At 36.6% G+C, this 24,081-nt stretch overlaps 3 protein-coding genes across 5 annotated transcripts in view; 1 reads left to right on the forward strand and 2 right to left on the reverse strand.

The window, feature by feature from the left end:
* The window catches only part of LOC112052876 (probable beta-hexosaminidase fdl), a 118,357-nt gene extending 109,079 nt beyond the window's left edge, over positions 1-9,278 (reverse strand). For 2 of the 3 annotated variants that reach the window (XM_052887763.1, XM_052887762.1), the window contains exon 1: positions 8,583-9,272. The gene's annotated coding sequence lies outside the window, so the exon portion shown is untranslated. Of the gene's footprint in view, positions 1-8,582 lie in introns of all 3 variants that reach the window. The other variant, XR_008251883.1, reaches the window with a different exon arrangement.
* Positions 9,279-12,289: 3,011 nt separating this feature from the next.
* LOC112051823 (uncharacterized oxidoreductase YjmC) lies at positions 12,290-23,091 on the reverse strand. The gene is made up of 9 exons (XM_024090621.2): positions 23,000-23,091; positions 21,667-21,828; positions 20,157-20,345; positions 18,231-18,346; positions 16,259-16,357; positions 15,311-15,397; positions 14,787-14,895; positions 14,144-14,304; positions 12,290-13,748 (listed from the first exon to the last, which is right to left on the reverse strand). The coding sequence occupies exons 2-9, from the start codon at positions 21,815-21,817 to the stop codon at positions 13,587-13,589; spliced, it is 1,074 nt and encodes a 357-aa protein (XP_023946389.2). The 5' UTR covers positions 21,818-21,828; positions 23,000-23,091; the 3' UTR covers positions 12,290-13,586.
* The window catches only part of LOC112051824 ((2R)-3-sulfolactate dehydrogenase (NADP(+))-like), a 25,065-nt gene continuing 19,838 nt past the window's right edge, over positions 18,855-24,081 (forward strand). The window contains exon 1 of the mRNA XM_052887765.1: positions 18,855-19,007. The gene's annotated coding sequence lies outside the window, so the exon portion shown is untranslated. The remainder of the gene's footprint in view (positions 19,008-24,081) is intronic.

Raw genomic sequence — 24,081 nt, forward strand, 5'->3', positions numbered from 1 at the left:
AACCATGAAATCAATAACAATCGAATATATGCTGAGAGATTTTAAGACTAAATTATTAGATCTGTTAACGCGCTTTTTTAATGCGATTTAAAACAAAAAATTGGACAAAATCTTTTCTTATTTTTTAAAATCGTTTTTTTTATTAATTGTTGATTGAAATAAATATATTGGTTTTTTTTTCTTTTAGTAGTCATTGTTAAATATTTGTTATAGAAATTGAAAAAAAAAAAAACATTTTTTTGCCTAACTGAATTGAGCCGTAGCATTGACTGTTTAATTTTTGTTCACTGGACTACAGCTATATCAAGAGTAAAATACGTCAGTGTTGCCAACTACTTAAACTTTCTCACCCATACGTCACACGTCATTGAATCATAGACAATCTTTGTGTTTTCTTCGTCGAAGAAATAGGTAAACAAGTCTCATTTATTGCACAATAGAGTATTGTGTGGCGACGCGGTATTCATTTTATCTCGCGTGGGATTACGTTTATTGCATAATAAACCCATTTACTAACAATGCACACTGTGATGAGAGCAAATGCAGTGATTTAAACACAAACGAGCAAACAATTTCTGATTGTTAACAGTATTCAATGACAACTTAGCCCTTGTATGAATGATTAGTCTAAGATAGTAGACTCAATAGGGAATAGACATGTGATTTGAATTACGACCAGATTCTTTGTATTCCTTATTGGTTTGGGGTCCCAAGGTGCGAATGGCGACCGCGCACCGCAAGCGCAGTGTTGGGTGACCCTCACACGTAGTCGATCCGAATATAAGACGACTTTCACCTTTTTATCTGTGTGTCTAGTGGGAGTTTCAATGTTTTCATACTGTTACTATCGCGACAACGTCAATGCGAATTTATCTGGAATTGAAACAGTTGTGCAGTAGTGCCACAAGATGGCGCTGTTTCAATTCCTTGGAAATTCGCGTTTACGTTACCGTGATCGTCACAGTATCAAACTGCCACTAGGATCAGGATGCAAAGTATTTTATATCAACCTAGCCGACTCCGCCCTGCGGTTTCACCCCCGTAGTTCCCGTTCCCGTAAGAATGCGGAGATAAAATATAGTCTGTGACACTCATTAATAATTTGACTTTCTATTGGTACAAGAATTTTCAAAGTCGGTTCAACAGATTCCACAGACTTTACCTCTTTATAATATTGTATAATTGGTATGTAATTATGTATTCACGTTGGGGTCCTAAGGTGCTGAATGGCGACCTTGCACCGAAAAGCGCAGTGTTGATCGACCCCCACTAGGTGGGTCGAAGATATCAAGCAAGCGAAACAAAAAGTCAAGCTGGCCTTTTTAATAATCTAGGTTACTTTTATTGTTTTTGTAAATAAATGTAAAATGATTTATTGCCATGCCAATAATAACGTTTTCCACACCTGTCAAGCTGTGAAACTACCGTAATAATTATTTTTTCTTATCGCTCTAATGGTATGTGGAGCGGTAACGAGAATCCGATTATATAAGTAATAACGGTCATACCTACGTATATTTATATATGTATAGAATTAGTTTGTAACACGCAACAAATAAAAATATGTGAATATTTAACAACCTGGAGCTGTGATAGCCCAGTGGATATGACCTCTGCCTCCGATTCCGGAGGGTGTGGGTTCGAATCCGGTCGGGGGCATGCACCTCCAACTTTTCCAGTTGTATGCATTTTAAGAAATTAAATATCGCGTGTCTGCATACCAGAGAATTTTCATAATTCTCTGCGTGTGTGAAGTCTGCCAATCCGCATTGAGCCAGCGTGGTGGACTATTGTCCTAACCCCTCTCATTCTGAGAGGAGACTCGAGCTCAGCAGTGAGCCGAATGTCGGTTCATAATGTGTTTTAACAACCTATTTGAAAAAAGTAACCTATGGGATCGTTACGACCACATAACATAGAAAACGATAAAGACCTTTAGTTACGCCTAACAATAATATTTTTTTTAATAATGATGAAGAAATAATAAATAAATAGCAAAACTAAAAGTTTCGCTCAGCTGTTGCATGAGCAAGATCACGATTAACTCTGAACTCTGTGGTCACTAATGGTAGATTTCTAATTTGAAAGGGGTGAAGTTAAAGATTTTCTACTATAGACATTTTACGTGCCTACAACGTCACCGCACATCACAACATCACATCGTCAGACACAATTTCGTATTTACTTACATTATATATATTTATGAATATAAATACCTTTAGTTTTTACACTTCCTGAACACACAACGCGATATTACGTACAAAGTATTGTAATTTTATTAACTTTGCCCGCAGAAGTTTGTGCTTTTGTTTGTTTGTCCGCAGTTGCGATGCGCTAGTGACATATCTAATAGTATAAAATCTAGGGGTGTCGTTATAAAATATCTCTGGCTTTGGACACAGAACCCACATAATAGTAGGTACAAACTAATACTTCATTAAAATATTTAAAGAACCTGAGGTAGGTACACAATCAGCAGTTAGGTAAGGTTTTTGTAGATTGTCCAAATAGTTACGTGTTGCAGTTACTTTAATTGGCAAGTTAGTCATTCAAGGATAAGTTTTTGTATGCCACTGATTGTGTAACCTATTTATATACCTAATACGTACAGTAAAGCAGGATATGTGCGTATTATTAGACACTTGTAATGTTAATTTAATTGAATTTTGATCCACTGCTAACAGCCAATAGCAAAATACCCCAACCTTGTCAAAGATTTACTAGATGACGTCATCGCCGTGTGACGCTATTTTGTCAAACGTTTTTACAGCCTAACCACTAAAACAAAAATCCTGGATTGGTGTTGATTGCTTAGAAACTGGAAGAAATTAGTGACTATTTTCCCAAACATGATACTTATTTAAGGTTTTTTATTTATCTTGTTAGGCTATACTTATGATGCTAGATCTCATGATCCCCAAGTAAACAAGAACTAGTCATGGTATAAGAAAAAGATTAAAATAATTTGAGCATAAGCAGTATTTTTTTTAATATAAAAAATTACAGCATAAGCCAGAATTTACATTGAACAAAAAAGTGGTTGAAACTATATGCTACTTGACATTGGCTTATCTGTGCAAAGCCAAAGAGAAGAGAAAAAAAAACCTATCCGATATTGGTCACTGGATCCGTGAACTCGCGAAGCGTTCTTCCTGCTTCACACGCCATCTATTTGTTGATGTTGCTCAACGCTACGGTTCACTGCGCTTATTTGAAATACAGCGGTTACGTTACAATGAAATAAACTATTTGCATTCAATCGATTGCACAAATAGTACAATTCTCTTTGACGTCGACATCTATTTCAATGACCTTCGTTTTTTACTCGCCTACGGGAAAGGGTTATCATTTACATTGTCTATACCAAAAGTCAAAGCAGCATGTAAGAGTTAGTCCTTATGTACAGCCTGATCAGAAATATAAATAGCCTAGATTGGGGGCGCCATGCAGTAATTCCATTAATAAAACTACTGCTTCTACTACTTGAGTTTTGAAATTCCATGTTGAAGGTGGTTGAGGCATCACACTACTAATCGTGCTTATTTAGACATGTGATGTATGACATAAGTTTCAAATAAACGTTTTTGGAGTTCACTTGTTATAAATCGATTTTTCATATATAGCCCCCGGAAAAATATTTGGGCAGTAAAATTCGATGAACGAATGACAGCGTTACGTTTTTGTGCGCACCTTTCACCGTGCGCTGCCGTCAAAAAGCACATGCGTGCGGGTCCGCCCTAGCGCGTCGTGAATTTTCAATTTTACTATACAACTACTTGTCACTAAATAGTAGGTACCTGTATGGTGGAAAACTACTTCAAAGATAGATTTAAGAGTAGATAGTATGGCTTGAAAGGAAAGGAAAGAAAAGGATGGTAAGTAAAGCCGTGCACCAGCCGAGCCGAAAGACTCGGCGAAGGCACTACCGTCTCTCCTAACAGCTTTTCAGACTGAAACAGCGACCATGGCACAAATATTCTGTGAGTACTTTCCCGGAAAAGTTCTATATATTCAGTGTCATATTTCATTTCCTATAAGGCGTTTGCACTATTTGATAAAAGTGAAGCAAACGCACTTTTCGTTTCGCTTTGAATTCGCGCGCAACATAACAGGCCAGTGTGAAAATGCCGTTAAGCGTTTATAATTTATATGGAACTACTATTGTCAACAAAAGGAATTGATTGCAAACGTGTAACTTTTATACCCAGCTACTGATTGAATCATTATTCGATTCACAAATCTATGGCATGCACAGTGGCAATACGATAAAAAAGTTGGTTTTTGATAAACTCACAATGTTATCGCTATAAATAAATTAATGTAATAAAGTTAAACCTTGACATCATAGGCCTATATCGTGATGTCGTCATTTTCTCTGCCTACTTGAGTGTCCCACGCTTTCAAGTTCGTCTCGTGATATTATCTTTAGCACGAGTGTGAAGCTATCGAGCGTGTCTACAAATCTTGCTCATCTTTTGTGTTATGTTCTTACTATTAGAACAGAGCATACATTTACCTTTTTACATCACACTAGCGGACGATCGCGACTTCGTTCGTAAAATTTAGTTTTTCACAAATCCCTTAGGAACCATGGATTTTTCCGAGATGAAAAGTAGCTTATGTGTTAAACCAGAGTAAAATCTATTTCCATACTAAATTTCAACCAAATCGGTTCAGTAGTTGCGCCGTTAAAGAGTAACAAACATCCAAACAAAAATCCATACAAACTTTCGCGTTTATAATATTAGTAGGATTTAAGAGATCCCTCATTGTATTAAGGCTAAAAGATCAGCACACACAGCACAGCACATGAAAAATAAACATGGTAAATACCTAATACATTTTTTTTTATATAAATAGCCAATTAAGGAGGAGTATGGACTGTGGTTGAAAGTAGCAAGCAGGTTTCAAGTCCAGACTCTCAAGTATAAAACATAATTTTTCTATATTTTCTATGGGATATCATGAGGAGTAATGTTTCTACATACTACAACCCTAAAACTGAGCTACTTTTTTAAATAGAACCCATAGACTTGGATTCAGAGGAAGGCAGGCAAGGTGCCACTCGTCTGTTACATATTTGATTAAGAAACTATTTTTGTAGGTATTGTTGGTTTTAATAATTGGGTTTTAACCAAACCCAATTATCGTATATAATAATAATTATTTTTTTTTTTTTCCTTATTATATTAATTTAGGTAAGTAGGTAATCCAGTTATTGTGATAAAAAAAAAATAAAAACATAAGGCACTTTTTTTTGTTCAGGAATTGTAAATATTTGGATTCCATTAATATGTGTACCTTCTTGTGATTCTTATTAATATTCATACTGCTAATTTATATATATATTCACCAGCAGACGCCATGCAGTTTCAAACACATAGAGCCTGTTTCCGTAGGAATACTGGGATAAAATATAGCCTATAGCAACCGGGGATAGCGTAGTTTCCTAACAGTGAATTTTTCAAATAGGTTCTGTAGTTTCAGAGCCTTTAATGTAAACAACAAGCAAACAATAAATCTTTCCTCTTTACAATATTAGTAGAGACATATAGATTAGTCATTGAACTAACTAGCGTGTGGCTAGGAATCATTAGCTGGATCTTTTTTTTTTTTTTTTTTTGTTCTGTTTATCTTATGCAATCAGTCGGCAGACTATGAGCAGAGCTGTTGTAGAAAAATTTGGCGATTAGAAGCAACATTCCCCAGCGGGAGCAGCTCCATGTAAGTGTCATATATGGCTTTTAATCAAGTATATGCCGTCTTTTCAATCGCCGTATCGCCTGTGGTATTGTTAATTGAACAGCCAGGTGGTTCGGATGGTTTCTGAGTCTAGCTTTGTAGTTGTTGTTACTAGATTTTATTTCTTCTTTCACTGTTGGCATTTGTAGATACTCGTGAATTTCTGGTATTTTCAGAAACCAAGGCGCGTTTGACACTTGCTTCAATACATAATTCTGAGCTCTTTGAATAATGGTAATGTTGGACTCGCATGCAGATCCCCACAGCTGGATTCCATACATCCATATTGGTTTAACTATTGTCTTATAGACAAGAAGCTTGTTTTCCAAGGACAGCCTGGAGTTCCGAGCGAGCATCCAATACAATCGTCTATATCGGTAGTAGATCTCATCCCTCTTGGTTTGAATGTGTTTTTTCCAAGTTAGCCTTCTATCCAGGTGCATGCCTAGGTATTTGACGTTGTCGCTTTGTGGGAGCTGATTGTTGCGTAGAAACACTGGAGGGCAGTTTCCTCTACGAAGTGTGAATGTCACATGAACCGATTTATTGGCGCTTGCTTTTATTTTCCATTTAGTCAGCCATTTTTCGATTTCATGTAAGCTACGTTGCAGGATTTCTGACGCTTTTTCAGGACATTTGTTACGAGCTAGCACAGCAGTGTCATCTGCAAAGGTTGCTACGATAACGTCATTACCTTGGGGTAGATCGCTTGTGAAAATCGTGTACAGTATTGGACCCAACACAGAGCCTTGCGGGACACCAGCTCTGATTGGATAGAACTTGGAGGTAAATTCATCTTCTTTTACTTGGAATATTCTATCGCTGAGATACGACTCAATAAGTCCATAAAAAGTATGAGGTAACAGTGTTTTGATTTTGAATAACAGCCCTGTGTGCCATACCCTGTCGAAGGCTTGCTGTACATCTAGAAATGCGGAGGAGCAATATTCTTTATGTTCAAAAGTATCTCTAATAGTTCTGCATACTCTATGAATCTGCTCTACAGTACCGTGTTGGATTTCATTAGCTGGATCTGACTATGAAATACTATGCTTTTCTGTATTCTTCAAAAGAGGAATGCCCAACAGATACTCATAATACATCAGACTCGGGAACCCCTGTATAAAAGTATATGGAGATGATAATAAGATAATTAATTCCTGTGCCACAGACTATCAGAATAGTCAAAATGTTATCATCAATATGACAACTATAGTCCAGAAGGAAATTGAACCCACAACCATTTGTTTTCTATACATATAATTTGTTTTTTTTCTGGTGGTATTCTTTGTACTGAAATATTTTCAGTATTAAATTTTCAAATACCCAAATGTGGTTCTAATGATATTTTAATAGTGCTATACCCCCTATTGGTCTAACTACTAGAATAACTTAGCCATTTATTAGGGTTCCATGTGCAACAGGTAAATAAAATGGGACCCTATTACTTAGACTCAGTTGTCCGTCCATCTGTCACTGTATGTGTGTCTCATGAACCATTATAGTCAGACAGTTGAAACTATCACAGATGATATATTTTTATTGCTACTATAACATCAAATACTGAAAAACATAATTTTATTTGCTAGCTTTTGCTCCATATTGATAACAGCAAAATATAGATGCTTGAAATATCAACAAAATATTGAGTTAAATTATTCATTTTAAAAACAAATAAATATTTTATATTATCAAAATAAAATTATTATGTAAAGGGGATCCAATGATTTTTGCCATGTATAAAGATATTGGTACAGAACCATACCTGAGCGAGTCCTAATTGGACTTTACAGTTTTTTTATTTATTAATTCTATTAATATAAAAAAAAACTTTTTTATTTATCAATAGAATTACCATAATGAAATTAAGCTTAACCAAACTGCAACTTACACCACAATTGGTTTTCTTGTACACATAATAAGTGGTTTTTAATAAAATAGCATACAATATGATTAGTCATTGCTTAATTTTCTACCAACACAATCAAATCTTATCAGGCGTGCTACACTACATAAATCTTGAAGATAAACAGTCAGGAATGAGGATAACTTCTATATATTTAATAACAAATTATCAAATATTTCTAAGAAAATACAAAGTTTTTACAAATAACTGTGTTATCTTTCATAATTCATTTAATTTTTATCTATGTCTGTGAGCAAAAAACAATTAATCATTGATAATATTTTTTTTATACTTAGATTATGGTGCCCTTGTAAAATATAATAGAGTGAAAGCATTGTTTATTTTTTCAATTAAGTAGTCATAAAATTATTTCTATACCATGAGCACAGATTAAGAATTACAGTCAGATAGAGCGCACGGAACACAACAGTGTCATAGCCGCTCTAAATACAAAATTCAAAAACAAATACATTCTCGAGTCAGTACAACAATTTTTTAAATATTTTAAAAACTGTTCACAAAAACTAAAGAAATAAGATGGAGTATATTTTTATTGGTAATTAGTTTAGTTTAGTAGTAGTTGATAGTTTTAAATTTTGAAATACAAATTATGAAAAAAGTTTGTATATGCTGCCGTCAAGGAGTTGCGTGACTTTTTTAAGGGTTTCACAGGCTTCACCACGCTGCTTGTAAAGACTAACTCTGTATCGTCTATAATCTGTGGCCATGAGTATAGTATTTATAAAAAATATTTTATGTAGGTCACTGTTTAAATCTTCCAAAAACTGATTTTTCTATTTTTCAGAATTCAAAGGACTTTGGGATGTGGATGGGATCTGGAAATGTAAAGAAGCGGTTATAATATTTTATTTAAACCATGTATAGATAAATATTTGTACAAGTAATAAATATATGAAGTGCAACTTTCACTTACCTTTATGTGTTTGTTCCTTCCTGTCCATACGTATCGATGCAGCAAATATATATGAACTTTTCACAGCTATTTTAAAACCAGACTTTCGTATCGAGTTCACTTTTATCTTTGTTATTAATCACACAACACTAAAAACTACTGTATTACGAATTCAGATTGTAACACAATATTATAAATTAAACGCACACCGTTTTTTATCAATTATTCCAATTGTCCCGTACTACAGTCCGTATTTATCAAGATTTTAATTATTTGTGTCGTAAAATGAAAATATTTATCACATTGATTTATTTTTAAATTTGGAAATGGAATCAAAACATCGTACTGACAATTTTGACAATCTTGTAACCTCATCCAGAAACAAAAGGAAGTTAAATTAATTTCAGTTTATCGTTTCACTTTTTATTCACACACGTCGATATAAACAGAACATAGCGGAATTATTAAAATTATAATTTTTGACGAGAAGAGAAGTTTTAATAAAAGCTAATGCCAAAGCGAAAGCTGCCTGCTGCTGCCACAGACAGAGATAACAAATCTCAAATGTCAAATCTCAAATCTGACAGTTGAGCACAGATAGATTATTTAGGAAAGAAATAGGTATTCTTTTTACAAAATTCAAAATGATAAGCCTTATCATAAAAATCAAGTAGCGGTTACGACGACTACACTGCCACAATGCATGTAACCAACTAAATATACGTTGCCGCTGTATTTTTTCCGAAGGAACAACATTTCAACGCGATCAACAATAACTACTGCCTACTCCTCTATAGCCGTGATAACCCAGTAGCTAACACCTCTGCCTCCGATTCCGTAGGGTGTGGGTTCAAACCGGTCTAGGGCATGCACCTCTAACTTTTCAGTTATGTGTATTTTGTGAAATAAAATATCACGTGTCTCAAATGGCGAAGGAAAAAAAATTGAGGAAACCTGCGTACCAGAGAATTAATAATTTGGATTAATCCGCATTGGACCAGCGTGGTGGACTATTGGCCTAACCGCTCTCATTCTGAGAGGAGTCTTCAGCTCAGCAGTGAGCCGAATATGGGTTGATAGTGAACACGTAAGTACTATGTAGTAGGTAGGTAGGTGCTACAATGGAAATTTTCCAAATAAAATTCACGTTGCAACCAGATTGGTTTTGCTACAGCACTAAAACATTACTTTAGTCTACCTATATTAAAATATGCAACGCTAAAATGATTTTTTTTGCGACCAAAACTTAGAGCTTAAACGTTTGGCTCAACCTAGTACGATAGCAAGAAACTATGAAGTGAAGTTGAACAAACAGAACAGTGATGAATGTCTTCTCAAGTGGTATTAGGTACACATTACTTAATGTGTTATTATTATGTTTTAATATCTGCCATCTACCTCGTCATTACGAAGGTAACAGTACCTTATCTCGCATATCTCAACATTCAACAAACCACTTTAATGTCACCAAAGATTTTATACTATTAGACATGCCAGTGGCTAGTTGTCTTTTTGTTTCATTTAGTCGCATAGTAAACAACGAAAATAAATTAAACTAATAGTACCTACCAACCAAAATATTGACTACAATGCCGAGGTGTGTGTTTAGGAAGTGTAAAAACTAGGTTAACAGTCCACGTCCAGTGGGAATGACCCACAAGTCCAGGTGAGTTATTGCTAAAAATAGCTGTAATAAGGGTTTAAATGAATAAATATGTGGTGTAAAATATATTTACTTACTGAAATGCTTTTTTTTCACACAGACCACATTTGGTCTGTGGACTGGTAGTGATCTCTAGGCAGTAAACTGACTAGAAAAAGGTGTGAAGGTTCCTATGATCAACTTAGGCTGACATGCGATTCTACACAAGCTGCCACAAAAAGGCGAAAAGAGTTTCGCAAGTGTGCAATATTAGCACCATACCGAAATGCCTTCCCCGTTTCCAAAAAGTTCATAAAAGATTGCTCTAATAAATATTTTTAATTTTTATTCATATCTGTACATAAATAAAACTGTTTCATGTTTTTACCCGAGTGCAAGAAGGGTTTTTTGATACATTTCTTTTCGTACCATACTTTGTTTTTAAAAATGGAGTATTTACTATGTCCCAGCAATTTATATGTTATTTTGTTATGTCGTGCCAAGTCCGCATTAAATACAAGACCTCCCCGCTACGTCCACAGGTCCAGTAAGCCTGAAAGTTGTATAGGTGAACAGACCACTTAAAGACTATGGACTGATACATAAATATATAATGTAAGTAAAAACAAAATTGTGCATGTGTGTGCTCAGTGGAGTAGTTAAATTCGGATCACTTTTTGCGGCGATCTTGTAGGCATGTCTAGCATATCTATCTAGTATAAAATCGTTGACTGTCACGCCGCGTCGTTCCAATTTCGCTGTCATGGCGATGTTAATGACCGTATGCACCGGTCTTTTATCATTAGAAACCACGATTTCGTATAATGAAACATTTCAATTTAATCTCATTCTCATTTCTGAAATAAATAAAACTTTAGTTTACTGTCTTTAATTATATTGAGAGCCGTGATAGCCCAGTGGATATGACCACTGCCTTCGATTCGAAGGGCGTGCGTTCGATTCCGGTCCGGGGCATGCACCTTCAACTTTTCAGTTAAGTAGGCACCCATGCTACCTGAAAAACATTTTAATCAGTTGTAAAAAATGTTCTACGGATCCCGAACTAAGTGGTACCTCACCTATTAGACATATACCCACTCGCTAGCTGCTGCTAATTTTAGCATTTAACACTAGCTGAGAACTCGTCCTTAGTAATTTATTACGACACTATTCTATTTTTGATTGACCTACTAATTTATGTTGTGTAACTGATTGGTAACGAAACTCTTATTAAAAAATGTGTGGAATGACTAACATGGCCACGAAGAACTTGTTGTGAATACGAGTAGATTAGCCGGCCAACCTTTATTTGACAGCCTCTGTGGCGCAGTAGCATGCACGGCGGATTTACAAGACGGAGGTCCTGGGTTCCAACCCCGTTTTGAGATTTTCTTAATAGGTCCAGGTCTGGCTGGTGGGAGGCTTCGGCTGTGGCTAGTTACCACCATACCGGCAAAGACATACCGCCTTGAGGATGTTCCGATGAAAATCCACACCCCTTTCGGTTACTACTCCACATCGTACTCGGACGCTAAATCGGTACGTTTTGACGGCCTCCGTGGCGCAGTGGTATGCGCGGTGGATTTACAAAACGGAGGTCCCCGGCTGGGCAGATTGAGATTTTCTTAATTTGTCCAGGTCTGGCTGGAGGCTTCGGCCGTTGCTAGTTACCACCCTACCGGCAAAGACGTACCGCCAAGCGATTTAGCGTTCCGGTATGATGTCCTGTAGAAACCGAAAGGAGTGTGGATTTTCATCCTCCTCCTAACAAGTTAGCCCGTTTCCATCTTAGACTACATCATCACTTACCATCAGGTGAGATTGTAGTCAAGGGCTAACTTGTAAAGAATAAAAAAAAAAGTCGATGCTTTTTGATGCGGTGGAGTGAATCTACATACATAGATCATCTTGTCGCTTAGATTCTTAAATTTTTCGCGGATAAGTAATAGCAAAATAGATCAATCAATCAAATTATTCACCATTCATAATGAACTTCCCCATAGAAACCCCTTCTAAGCGGAAGTTCATTCAACTATTCTTCATCAATACGTACGCCTTATATTCAAGAACAAATAATAAAACTTAACCCATTTCAACATTATCTTTCATTTATTTATTTGTAAGAAAGCACAACCATTACAAAAATTAACATAAATAAGTAATAAAATTTAGTAATATATATCTTTTTGAAAATTAATAAAATCATATACTTACCATCAACGAAAATCACAACACGCAGAATTACATATTTTTTTTTAGAGTTTACTGTTTGTAAAATTATCTAAAAATAATAATTAATTACCTAATAAATAAGCACCTACTAGATAGTCATCTAAAGAATTTATACAAAACATGTATTAAAATAAAACCGGTATTTTTTATTTCCGTAGCATATCCATTTAAACCGATGGAATAAACCGGAGTCAGTCTTTTCAGTTTTGGTCGTAACAATATTTATTATAATAAAAAGTATAAAAATTGTAATTATAGAAGAACAACTGAGAGCCTCCGATAGCCATACATCATCAACATCGTAGGGTTATTACCATTGATCTCTTATAATAGAAGGACGCACAATCATGTAGAAAATTTCACTTAAAACTGGCCAATTTTGCTTTGACAGTTTTAGAATTATTTGTAAAGAAAATTATACATAACGAGAGAAAATTATACAAAAGTTATACTTTAAATGTAGTCCAATATTCAATAAAATTCCAAATTCTGAGCGAATTCAACCTTAAGAATTCAGTTTAAAGTTGAATTTGCAAATGCGATTACTTGAATTGAGTGCCAAGAAGTTGTGTTTGGCACTCATTGAGTGGGGACGTTTTTTGGTCGTTAATTGTGCATCCACTTTTTAATAGGAGATCGATGGTTATTACATATGTATCTCGGTGTACCATTCATATAATCAGGCACTACATCGTTTTCCATCGTATTTTCGTTTGCAAATATCTAACATATTTTTTTTCAACGAAAAACAAAAAACTGGTATTCATGTAATTTAGTTGAAGTATTCATGTTTAGATGATTGATAAAATAAAACATCATTGCCACTTGATGTAAAATCGCCTAGTCAAGGTCATTTCGTAGAAATAAATATGTTAGATGATAATAAAAACGAAAATACGACTAAAATAGATGTAGTGAGTCATTGTTTGAATGGTACATTGAGATACATACGAGTAATAAGGCCACAGATAAGATTATTCAAAAAAGATTCCGACGAATTGATAACCTCCTCCCTTTTTGAAGTCGCTTAAAAACCTCTATAAAATGAGGTATGTCTGACTCTCTTTTTATAACATTTTACTACATATCTGTTATTTGCAAAAAATACGAACAATATTGTTTTTACTAAATATACGAGTGCTTAATTATTATCAGTTCACAATTTCCATAGGTTTAACTTGCAACTTCTTCGCCAACGCTTGGCTGCTCTGTATCTGTTGTTTGACGTAGGACACAGTTCCCAGTGAGTCAGTCAGTTGAGCCGCTTTCTTCTCCTTGTCGCCTGGAGCCAGGACTGGTAGACTGTTGTCTGCCTGTGGAACACATAAACTTCATTACTATACTATAATACTAGCGGACGCCCGTGATTTCGTCCGCGTGGAATTTAGTTTTTCACAAATCCCTCGGGAACCAAGGATTTTTCCGGGATAAAAAGTAGCCTATGTGTTAATCCAGACTATAATCTATCTCTACTTCAAATTTCAGGTGATTGGGTTCAGGAGCCGAGGCGTGAAAGAGTAACAAACATTCATACCATCAAAATCATAAGTGTACAAATTTCTAACCTTACAGGAAGACCGTTATTCGTAGGGTTCAGAAGCTCTTAGATTAAATGAAAAACGCTTGTCTAATGTCTTGATATAGTGGTAATGTGTAATCCTACAACCAAAGCAAAAAAGACTTCCAAAAGTAGACAAAGTATACCAACTGGTTCTAGCTCCCTCCAGTGTCGGATAGAGTCTGTCAGTCGATCTCCGAAGCCCGGCGCGAAGTTCTCAGGGTCCACAGCGATGAAGCAGTGCCCCAGGTTAGCCGGGCCCCCCTCTCCCTGGTGAGACCATGAACGGATGTGGTGGCCGTATTTCGCTCCTGAAATTAGTAACATTATGAAAGTAAATCTCTTTGATCAAGTAAGTAAAAGGATTTTAAAAAAGCCGACATATTTTATCGGCGTAATCGTCGTCCACATTGCACTGTTAGGTAGCATTTGAAAGCAAACGTCGTCATGAATGATCAACCCATATTCGGCTCATTGTTGCGCACGAGTCTCCTCTCAGAATGAGGGGTAGGCTAATAGTCCACCACGCTGGTCCAATGCGGATTGGCAGACTTCACACACATGGATAATTTATAACAGAGGTGGAGCGTGCTTGCGTATTCGTCCTGTGGAAATAAAAGCATTTTATTATAGAAAGACGGGATAAAATATAGCCCTTGGACACCAGTAAATAATGTGGCTTTCTATTGATAAAAGAATATTGAACATCGGTTTGGTGGATCCAAAGAAACAGCCTCACACGTTACCTTTTTATAATATTAGCATAGATTGATACTACCAATAAAGATTTTACCTGATGAGATTCCACAGAACAGTTCCACCATGGCAGCTAGACCGAAGCCCTTGTAGCCAGCAGTTTCTTCTCTACCGCCCAGTGGCATTAGACAACCAGTCTTGAAAGCCTGAAAGATGGTGAAAGAATGCAATAGCAAACTTAAGGTAACTTATCCTAATAACTACATAAATCATGCTGTCGTGGAATGGTGGCATAAATCTCAGTCAGAGAGACATCTCCCGACCAAGTAGAAATCGTTTATATTCCTCGGAATAATGTGAGCAAATCCCCAGTCGCCAGTCATAGCTTCGTGGCAACCCTTTACTATAATGTATGATTTTTTAAAAGGCAGCTGTGGAGTTTCTTGCTGGCAAACGGATAAACCTGACTTTTCAAAAGTGCTTTAAATTCTGCTTGAAATATAAGTTTCTTATCTTTTTGAAAGGTCTGAGCATCTAAGGCCTATTAATTTTTACTAAAGGACCACTTTAGTAAAAATTAATTGAGCAAATCACACGCAATAAATTTAAATTTTTACGAACCAGTTCTGCGTCGTTGGTCGTGGTCCCGCTAGGGTCTTGCGCCCAACCGTCTGGTATGGATTCTCCTTTGCGCATCTGCATTTCTATCTGGAATTACAATATTTTCTCATCACTATCTTCTCTACATCACTATGTTACTGACGTATTTTATAATGACGATTCTAATTCTAGAATAAGTTACATAGTTAATAAGAAAAATACGAATTCCTTTTGCAGTATATTGAAGAGGCTGGATATGAATGCTTTAGAGAAAGTTGATAGTCAGGGCAGCTTTTTGTAAGCGGCGAGTTTATGAACGCCATGCGAATGCCTCTCTGTCAGGCCAACACTCTTTTTCTGAAACTCTAAACCAAGGTTCGGGTCTCACAGAAGATGCCCGTTAAGAGTGCCGATCCGTCTGTCTCTTCTCCTTCGGGCCATACCAGGCGACGTTTCTGTGCTAGCTAACTCCTGGTAACGCCGTTGAGTACCATTAAGTAGCCTACGGCAATTACGTACACCATCAGAACTACTTAGACTATAAGCTGATGAGTTGTGTGACTTTGGGGCGGTTTCTGACAGGAGATCCATAGCTCTACGGTCGCATCGAGCAAGTTAGCTCGCTCGTCGCTTGTCTCGCTTCAGGCGCTTGATTCGCGGCGCTACCACCAATGAGCTAGCGAGGCGATTGGGATGTCGCATCAGCCTTTGTGCTTTTTACAGTTATTTCTGATTTCCTCACAGAGAGTTTGCATTTGAAGGGATTCGTGGGTTTCATTGTTGTGAGTGAACCAAGGGGCGTACGTGATAGTCCTTAGTATGTTATTTTGGATCCTTTGGATATGCATTGCATTTGATTTAGGTACTGCAGGTGCCTCATAGCTGAATGCCGTATGCAGGGCATTTCCGTTTTGAATCTGATCGGGGATCAGAAGAGGACACGTATAGATGTCTGAAAAAATTTAATACCTTTCCAACGGCAACGGCAGTTGTCGCCATGTCCAAGTAGAATTGTTCCCCATCCGCTGCCGGCGCCACCACAGACAAGGGATTTGTACCCAAGGCAGCCTAAAACAAGAATAACTCAATTTACTCGTCGTCGTCGTCATCAACCCATATTCGGCTCACTGCTGAGCTCGAGTCTCCTCTCAGATGAGAGGGTTTAGGCCAATAGTCCACCACGCTAGCCCAATGCGAATTGGCAGACTTCACACACGCAGAGAATTAAGATAATTCTCTAGTATGCAGGTTTCCTCACGATGTTTTCCTTCACCGATTGAGACACGTGATATTTAATTTCTTAAAATGCACACAACTGAAAAGTTGGAGATGCATGCCCCGGACCGGATTCGAACCCACACCCTCCGGAATCGGAGGCAGAGGTCATATCCACTGGGCTATCACGGCTATATACTCAATTTACTACATCACCATAATTGTTAGCCTACTTAAATAGTACACTCCTGGGCCAGGCTTCCTTTATTTAAGAAGAGGGGTTATGATCTAATAAGGGTTATGATTAGGATGTATCAAATTTTAATGTTAATGTCCGTCGGCTTAACGTACTTAAGGCATGTGTGGTGTTACTCCTTAGTGGTGGTTGTAACACATTATTTGGCGACTTCCCTGGCGCAGTTGGTAGTGATGCGATTCTCAACAGATAGGTCGTGGGTCCGATTGACCGCATGGATGAGTTTAGAATTTAATATTTTCTAAATTGGCTCAGGTGTGGTCTGGTGGTAGGTTTCGACCGTTGTTACTCTACGGGCAAAGATGTACCGCCTTTGTTTGTACAATGCCACTTAAAAACGTTAGAGGTATCATCATTGTGAACCTATATTCGGTTTACTGCTGAGCTCGAGTATCCTCTCAGAATGAGAGGGGTTAGGCCAATAGTACACCACGCTGACCCAATGTGAATTGGCAGACTTCCCAGTCGATTGCGCATGGCGACGCGTCGCCACACCGTACACACATATAATAGTCTGCATATAGACTGTATGATGTACCATCATACGATATACCATCATATAGCGTGGCGACGCGTCGCCAGAAATCGGTCTTACGTGCGACTTTAGATGTTTCACATCAAAAAAACCTACTTTACTATATCTATTTTGATTTGCATCCACATTTGGAATTCTTACAACAAAAATTTGGAATTCCCTTCCGACTTTTATCTTGCTTGAAACTTATTATTTTAACACCTTCAATAGCAAGAGTGAAGCATCTTCCAGGTAAGCGCACTCCAACTTAGACCGCATTAACGCTTTCCTTACCTTACTACTATAGTACGATTATTAATTCCAGTCAGTAAAATGACAAGTGCAACTGTCACTGAAATGTCACTTTACTGACTGGAATTAATAACCGTACATACGATTAATCTTAAGTATGATTATTAATTCCAGTCAGTAAAATGACATTTCAGTGACAGTTGCACTTGTCATTTTACTGACTAGAATTAATAATCGTACTATAGGTAAAGGAAATTATAAAGAACGTAACTCGATATTTCCATGTATTCTTTATTCTATAGGTAGGTAGAACATTTTCCTTATTGTTTACCGTGTATTTTATTTAGGTACCTACGAAGACAGCATTGTCGATGCATATTGATGAATTATAAAAGTTTTTAAAAGCTAGATTAGGTGTAATAATAATGTGTTTTGTATTATATTTTGTACGAATAACATTGTTAACAATTTAAAAAAGTAGAAATAAATAAACGAGAGAATACACACAGATAGATAGAACAGATGTAATTTATACTTAAGTATACAAAAAGCTTAGAGTGAACTTAAATATTAGAACCAGCTAGTGACAACAAAAATAATAATTAGTTCTTCTCAAACGTGTTTGTAACTCTTATGGCTTTAACTGCCACTTTACCTAATCTTTATTTTTATTACATACTTAGATAAATAAATAAATTACATACCTTTTTACTTCTAGTGGGCGCGAGTAAAGGTGAGGTATTTGTAAAAGCCATTCCTATTAAACCTTCATTAGCTGCCTTCTTTGCCCAGTATCCCGCCATACCGTTGTGATTTGAACCTAGAAAACATTTGTTTTAAGTTCATTTTATGAGGCAATATTATAAGTGTAGTAGTATATATACTTCATCATTAATAACCCACATTCGGCTCACTGTTGAGCTCGAGTCTCTTCTGAGGATGCGAAGGGTTAGGCTATTAGTATTTCTCTACTGTATTTTAAGAAATTAAATATTAAATAATTTCTTAAAATGCACATAACTGAAAAATTGGAGATGCACGCCCCGGACGGATTCGAAACTACGCCTTCCGAATGGAAGGAAGTCATATCCACTGAATATATTTACTAAAGATTTTATAATAAAATAATAGTATAAAATGTCGTTCATATTTACCTACTAAAATAAAAAGTTTCAAAAGAAAAACGTTTAAAAATTTATAATGGGAATTCAAAACAAAATGAATTATTGCGTTAATTTTATATTGAAAACATTACCCATGTCAACTCGACTCAATAGGCGGAATGATCACCGACCTTTGCCTATTTGTGCGAAATAATTAAAAAAATAAAGTCACATAAGAATTTCACGAAGGTAGTTCGAAATTTAAATGACACGCTTCATTAACTCGCGTCTCGCACTGTTCGTGATTGAAAAGTTGTAATTGTGAATTTGACATATTTTGTTTTGTTTTTAGATTTATTTGTTATTAATTCTATATCGGTAAGTGTTTCAATTATTTTAATTAAGTATTGTATAAATAAAAGTATTCTTGCCACCATTCCACGAGGGCATGATTTGTATAAATATTAGGATAAGTTAGCCTAAGTTCCATAATGTAAGTATTCTTTTCCAACAAAAAAGTAGGTATATGTATACTGAGTTATCGGATTTGTGTAAGGTCGTAATTATTATAACGTTAGCTATTAGTTTTCTATTAGGAGGATATTAAAGACAAAGGAAAACTAAACATAATATTATTTTTAGTTGGTAATACGTACCTACTACTAACGACTGGTATTTTATGTAATGATTGATTATATAAAATACCAGATGATTATTTTAATGGTTATTAAAATAAAATATAACAAACTAGCTACAGCCCCGGTTTGACGCAAATACGCCCTTATTTTTGTATGTTAAAATTTAAGCCTACTATATTTTAGTTTAACTTTACCATGGCATATGTTAGTTGGTACCCCGACCATTAGAAAAACTGCATGAAAATTCAGTTTTTCAAACTATTTAGTCTGGAAATCAGATAAAAGAGGGAGATAGTATTATGTTTACTATATTATTTAGTATATTATCTATACTAATATTATAACGCTGAAGAGTTTGTTTGTTTGATTGATTGAACGCGCTAATCTGAGGAACTAATGGTCAGATTTGAAAAATTATTTTAGTGTTAGATAGCCCATTTATCGAAGAAGGCTGTAGGCTAAATATTAACTCCGTATTCCTACGGGAAAGGAAGGGAACCACGCGGGTAAAACCGCTCGGCGTCAGTATATTATACTTAGAAAACGTCCGCTAAAAACGGATTATGTGTCGCAGGGCGGTCGAAGCCTTGGACATCCGCTAGTCTTACTATTGTTCGACGATAATGTTTCTCTGTCGTCATAAGATATTATAACGTGATAGGTAACAGCGACAATAACATTACAACACAAAAAGCAGCGTGACGGTGTTCACGCTGCCTCAAGAACAAAGAACCATCAAAGAACTGAACTAAAGTCATCAAATACTCCCTTATTTGTACCAACACTGCTGCAACAGCTTCGTACATAGTACTCGAGGAACTCGTAACAGTATGTCGTCGACGCATGAGGCGTCTTGGAGTTTTGTGCGAATCGGTGTAGCAAGCTGTACCTTTAACTGTGACCCATCCAACTCCAGTGGTCTTGGCCTTCTTGATGGCAATGTCCATGGCGAAGTGGCTAGCGGTGGCGCCGAGCACGCAGTTAGCGTCCACCCAGGCGGTCGACGCGTTCTCCTTCAGTATCTGAGGCTGGTTGTTGGGCTTGCAGTCTCCGCTCAATATGTCGTTTATGTAGAATTCTGAAATATAAGTGAATAGCCCAGTAAAATTTAACATTTTAATCGGCGATCTGCGCAATAATTCCTACGGTATAAATACAATAATATACTGATAAATCTTATCGCTTTCTCAGCGATTTTACAGAAAAATGTAAAAGGCATTTTAAGTAGATAATTTCCCGACAGTAAAATTAAGAATTTATTCCCCAATCTGCGAAATAATTCCTAAGATACCGTATGTGATCGCATTCTAGTCGCTTTTTCAGCGCTCTGTAAAATTAATCGAAAACGAGTAATTAACAAAAAAATTCAAAGCCGTATTTTTTATTTTTTAGCCGTATTTTTTAGTTGGAGGTTCTACGTTCGGCTGTATGTATGTTTTTTCTGTAGATAATTTTACAATAAACAATTTCTATAATGACCTCTATTGACCTCCAAGCAATACATCGCGAAATATTTGCAAAAAACTGATTTTCGTGACTTTTGACGTTCATAATTTATTTAGCTCGCCCGATATCAATTTTGATTTTTCATTTCTTCATTACAATTCCGCAAATACACAAATTCAACTCACTAGGAATTATTTCGCAGCAAATACTTAAAATTACTGAAGTATTACGTATTTTTTAATAGTTAAAATCCTTAAGTAGTTATTATAGTCAGTCACTTAATTAAACTAGGTTTCGATTCCAGTTGTTACTATTGTCGTATCTTCCTAACTCGTGATTTTTATTATTATTCCTCTAGCAGGAATTTATTATTATTTCTCTAGAGGTTTGTTGATAGAATCCGATCTTTGCTACTTTGTATAGGGATCTTCTGTCATTAATGACGAGAGTTTACTTAATTATTTAAGTAAGTAAACTCAATTTCAGGTCCGATAAGGGCTTAAATCATCGTGCATCGTGTTGCCTAGTCGCTAACTATGGGCCTTATAAGAAGGCTCAGAGTCACACAGCGAGCGATGGAACGAGCTATGTTAGGAGTATCTCTGCGTGATCGAATCAGAAATGAGGAGATCCGCAGAAGAAGCAAAGTCACTGACATAGCTCAACGAGTTAGAAGAGAGAGAAGTGGCAATAGGCGGGGCACATAGTTCGAAGGGCCGATGGACGTTGGGGTCTCAAGGTGCTGGAATGGCGACCCCGCACTAGTAAGCGCAGTGTTGGCCGACCCCCCACCAGGTGGACTGACGACATCAAGCGAGTCGCAGGGATTCGTTGGATGCAGGTGGCTCAGTATCGTGATGTTTGGAAGTCCCTACAAAAGGCCTATGTCCTGCAGTGGATGTCCTGACCTATGTCCTGCAGAAGACGATAGCAGGTAGTTTCTAGTTATTCACCTAATCTATTGAGTCCATGACTGGGATGTCCCACGCGGTCGGCTTCTATGAGCAACTCTGCCTGTTGTTGAGCCGCTTTAGCCGAAGCACCAACCGCTTTGAGGCAGTCAGTCATGAAGCGGAGGGCCTCCGTTGTCGCTACCCTGGCCATTGCTCAAATTGCTGTAAAGTACGAAATGTTTTATGTATTTACTGCCTACGAGCCGTGATAGCCCAGTGGATATGACGTCTGCCTCCGATTCCAAAGGGTGTGGGTTCGTATCCAGCCCGGGGCATGCACTTCAGTTATGTGCAATTTGAGAAATTAAATATCACGTGTCTCAAACGGTGAAGGAAAACATCGTGAGGAAACCTGCATACCAGAGAATTTTCATAATTCTCTAACTCTGTGAAGTCTGCCAATCCGCATTGGGCCAACGTGGTGGACTATTGGCCTAATCTCATTCTGAGAGGAGACTCGAGCTCAGCAGTGAGCCGAATATGGGTTGATAATGATGATGATGATGATTTACTGCCTCTAATAAAACTGAAACTGCTTTATTTATCCGTGGCGCGGTGGTACGTGCAGTGGATTTACAAGACGGAGGTCCTGGTTTTCTTGATTGGTCTTGTTGGAAGGTAGACTTCAGGCGTGGGTAATAACTAAGACGTGTCAAGCGATTTAGCGATGTCGTGTAGAAACCGAAACGGGTGTGGATTTTCATCCAACTCCTAACAAGTTAGCTATCTTGCATCATCACTTACCATCAGGTCAGATTGCAGTCAAGGACTAACTTGTAAAGAATAAAAATATGCTGGAACAGCCTCGTTGGCCTAGTGGTTTGCATATGCGGCTCCGGTCATGAAGTCCTGGGTTCTAGTCCTGCATTCGGCTATGAAATGTTGAGTGTTTCTCTCTTCTAAGTCCAAAATAAAGTCTTGAATTAAAATTCTGGGTCGGAGTACGAATTCTTAAAAGGTTTCTTTTTTCAAAAAAAAAAAATCAGTGGAACTTCTAGAATTTTAAACTGGTTTTAAACCATTATTTATAATTTTCAAATTTAAGGAAATAAAGTTATTCTTATTTATTTTTTTAGAACCATTATCGGTGGAAAATCTAACTACCTAATAATACATTACGATAAATTGATCATAACAACACCAATTTTTTCCAATTAGTGGAAACGACGAAAGATTATAAAGGATTCTGTATGTGGACACTCACAAACACCGCAAATATGCAATGCGAAACATTGTATGCAATTTAAAGCTTTATAACACTGTAGTACATCAAATAGTGTAATAAATATAATTGTTTACATATACACCGGTCTATATTACATAATATACTCACCTAGTAACAAATAGAATGGAAACAAGTAAATAAATAAAATGATAACACACAGAACACGTCAAGCAACGGACGCGCAAGGTCGCCGACTGAACTGAATGTGAATCAGTGTTACCAACTCTTCAAAATATTTATGCCTAAAGTTTATGTCAAAAACCCCTAAAATCGCCTTAATTAATGAGTTGTCCCCCTAAAAAATATAAATTCATAATAATTTAGAAATAATATGCTGTAATATGTTTCAAAAGTCCTATATTTAATACAGACAAAATATTACGTCTTTATCTGAAGATTCAGATTTTTTGAAATCATGCATGTTGACAATGAATAAATTTATTCGATAAAAATTGCCGCCAGTTGCCTCAGAGTGGTTGTAGAATAACGTATTATAAGTCGCTAGGTCAAGAAAGAAATATTAAAATTATCATCAATTTAAAAATATCAAAGAGTCAAAAAATCCCTAAAAATTTGCCCCCTAAATCTGGGGGGAAAACCCCTAAGTTGGGAACCCTGCTGAATGTGAAATGTGAATAACTTTGAACCTTCCACGTCCTTAACTATCAACCTTAACCTTATAGCAATACGTACAATATTGATACGTGATAATAGCATACGAAGAGAGACAGATATATTGGTAACATTGTAGTAAAAGGAAAATTCTATCCTGAAATTCGTACCATTTATTGCCAAACTAGCGGACGCCCGCGACTTCGTCTGCGTGAAACCCCCTAACCTAAGTATCCTATGTCGTGTCTCCTGATTCTAAGCTATATCTACACCAATTTTCAGTGAAATCGGCCAAGCCGTTCTTGTTTTATAACATATAGTGTACCTAACTAACACGACTTTCTTTCACGACTAATATTATAAAGCTGAAGAGTTTGTTTGTTTGCTTGAACCCGTTACTCTCAGGAACTACTGGTCCGATTTGAAAAATTCTTTCAGTGTTAGATAGCCCATTTATCGAGGAAGGCTATTTATCTATTTATTTATTTATCTATTTATTTATTTATTTATTTATCGAGGAAGGTTATATAGATGTCTTATTCCTATATTCCTACGGGAACGGGAACCACGCGGGTGAA

The sequence above is a fragment of the Bicyclus anynana genome, chromosome 20 (genome assembly GCF_947172395.1).
Source record: "Bicyclus anynana chromosome 20, ilBicAnyn1.1, whole genome shotgun sequence".
NCBI classification, from domain to species: domain Eukaryota; kingdom Metazoa; phylum Arthropoda; class Insecta; order Lepidoptera; family Nymphalidae; genus Bicyclus; species Bicyclus anynana.

What these genes read in the sequence shown, in the direction of transcription:
- LOC112051823 (XM_024090621.2), bottom strand. Translation starts at nt 21,817, where the DNA reads ATGGCCAGGGTAGCGACAACGGAGGCCCTCCGCTTCATGACTGACTGC. An exon ending in CGCCCACTAGAAGTAAAAAG is followed by an intron (nt 16,358 to 18,230) that starts GTATGTAATTTA and finishes TTCTTGTTTTAG; the next exon opens with GCTGCCTTGGGTACAAATCC. An exon ending in ACTGGAGGGAGCTAGAACCA is followed by an intron (nt 13,749 to 14,143) that starts GTTGGTATACTT and finishes TGTGTTCCACAG; the next exon opens with GCAGACAACAGTCTACCAGT.